General features: G+C 47.3%; 1 protein-coding gene across 1 annotated transcript in view; it reads right to left on the bottom strand.

Annotated features, from left to right (window-relative positions):
- The window catches only part of syngr3a (synaptogyrin 3a), a 7,368-nt gene extending 5,766 nt beyond the window's left edge, over nt 1–1,602 (bottom strand). The window contains exon 1 of the mRNA XM_045711940.1: nt 1,391–1,602. Within this exon, the coding sequence (XP_045567896.1) occupies nt 1,391–1,492 (102 nt within the window). The 5' untranslated portion in view covers nt 1,493–1,602. The remainder of the gene's footprint in view (nt 1–1,390) is intronic.
- Nucleotides 1,603–2,500: the final 898 nt, after the last annotated feature.

The following is a 2,500-nucleotide window of genomic DNA, read 5'->3' as shown; positions in this document are numbered from 1 at the left end:
GTTCACTACCCAGGTTCACATAGCCCTCGTTCACTATAGAGGCAAACACCACCAGGGAGAATACCTGGAGAGGAGAGGAGAGGAGAGGAGAGGAGGGGAGAGGAGAGGAGAGGAGAGGAGAGGAGAGGAGAGGAGAGGAGAGGAGAGGAGAGGAGAGGTGAGGGGAGGGGAGAGGAGAGGAGAGGAGAGGAGAGGAGAGGAGAGAGATGTTCACTGCCCAGGTTCACGTAGCCCTCGTTCACTATAGAGGCAAACACCACCAGGGAGAATACCTGGAGAGGAGAGGAGAGGAGGAGGGGAGAGGAGAGGAGAGGAGAGGAGAGGAGAGAGGAGAGGAGAGAGGAGGGGAGGAGGAAGGAGGAGAGGGGGGAGAGGAGAGGAAAGAGGGGGAGGAGGAAGGAGGAGAGGGGAGAGGGGAGGAGAAGAGAAGAGAGGAGAGGAGAGGGGGAGGAGGAAGGAGGAGAGGAGAGAGGAGGGGGAGGAGGAAGGAGGAGAGGAAAGAGGGGGAGGAGGAAGGAGGAGAGGAGAGAGGGGGGGAGGAGGAAGGAGGAGAGGAGAGAGGGGGGGAGAAGAGAGGAGAGGAGGGGAGGAAGGAGGAGAGGAGAGAGGGTGGGAGAAGAGAAGATAGGAGGGGAGGAAGGAGGAGAGGGGACAGAGATACACCTGAGTGAACCAAAAGTACATCCTTATTTCATGTATTAATTAAATTAAATATAACCTGTATTTGTACACTCAGGTTCCCCTTTTATCAGGTTTCAGGTTTTGGTTGAATATCTGATAACGTTCAGGTTCAAAAAACACAAATAGAGAAAATCATTTTCCAAGTCACAGTAGATCACACATGTATATCATCTCGTCACTCAGAGAGAGAGACAGAGAGAGAGAGAGAGACAGAGAGAGAGAGAGAAAGAGAGAGAGAGAGAGACAGAGAGAGAGAGAGAGAGACAGAGACAGAGAGAGAGACAGAGAGCGAGAGAGAAAGAGAGAGAGAGAGACAGAGAGAGAGAGAGAGACAGAGAGAGAGAGAGAGACAGAGAGAGAGAGAGACAGAGAGAGCTCCCCTCGCAAGGCGGTGGAATGTTCCATAACACATAATATTATTATGATGATGAAGGCCTGCTTAATAAGGCCCACAGATAGACAGAATAAATATACATTTCTCTAAACGCAACAGTCTAGCTATTATCTGTAGCCCAAGCTACCTAATTCAATACATTTTATTAAATCTGTTTTTATAAAACGACCGGAGGTGTAAAACATGGCCCGCATCTTGAACAAGATGGACCGTTATTTCGACAGCCTCCTCTCTCTCCCCCCCTTGGACCCCGTCCATCTATAAACCTACTAGCCTCTTTTATCTGCGGCGCTCTACGGAGCGATCAACTCTTACCCAGGACAGGATCCTGAGGACGGTGGTCGGCTGCTTGATGAAGAAAACCGGGTCGAAGGCAGCGCCCGCTAAGCCCGCTCCGAACGATCCCACTCCGTCCATCTTCTCTCTCTCTCTCTCTCTCTCTGTTCTCTGGATGCGCTACCTTGCGTCAGGCTCCAGGCGCGGTTTGGTACTACCGTCTTGTAGTGTAGGGAACGGTCCTGCGCGCGCGCACACGATGTGCACGCTGGCTACTGGGCGGGGGGGGGCGTGCTCGAAGAACGAGGGAACACGCACACGTCTGCTGTGGTATCAAAACAGCAGGGAGCAGCTACTGATGAGGAGATATAGGAGGAATATAGGATATAGATCTATATAGAGCATCTACTGATGAGGAGATATAGGAGGAATATAGGATATAGATCTATATAGAGCAGCTACTGATGAGGAGCTATAGGAGGAATATAGGATATAGATCTATATAGAGCAGCTACTGATGAGGAGATATAGGAGGAATATAGGATATAGATCTATATAGAGCAGCTACTGATGAGGAGATATAGGAGGAATATAGGATATAGATCTATATAGAGCAGCTACTGTTGAGGAGATATAGGAGGAATATAGGATATAGATCTATATAGAGCAGCTACTGATGAGGAGATATAGGAGGAATATAGGATATAGATCTATATAGAGCAGCTACTGTTGAGGAGCTATAGGAGGAATATAGGATATAGAGCATCTACTGACGAGGAGATATAGGAGGAATATAGGATATAGATCATCTACTGATGAGGAGCTATAGGAGGAATATAGGATATAGATCTATATAGAGCAGCTACTGTTGAGGAGCTATAGGAGGAATATAGGATATAGATCATCTACTGATGAGGAGATATAGGAGGAATATAGGCTATAGATCTATATAGAGCAGCTACTGTTGAGGAGCTATAGGAGGAATATAGGATATAGATCTATATAGAGCATCTACTGATGAGGAGATATAGGAGGAATATAGGATATAGATCATCTACTGATGAGGAGATATAGGAGGAATATAGGATATAGATCTATATAGAGCATCTACTGATGAGGAGATATAGGAGGAATATAGGATATAGATCA

Source organism: Salmo salar, unplaced genomic scaffold, assembly GCF_905237065.1.
Source record: "Salmo salar unplaced genomic scaffold, Ssal_v3.1, whole genome shotgun sequence".
NCBI lineage: Eukaryota > Metazoa > Chordata > Actinopteri > Salmoniformes > Salmonidae > Salmo > Salmo salar.
The sequence above is the reverse complement of the archived record's forward strand: the minus strand, read 5'-3'. Positions and strand labels throughout refer to the sequence as shown.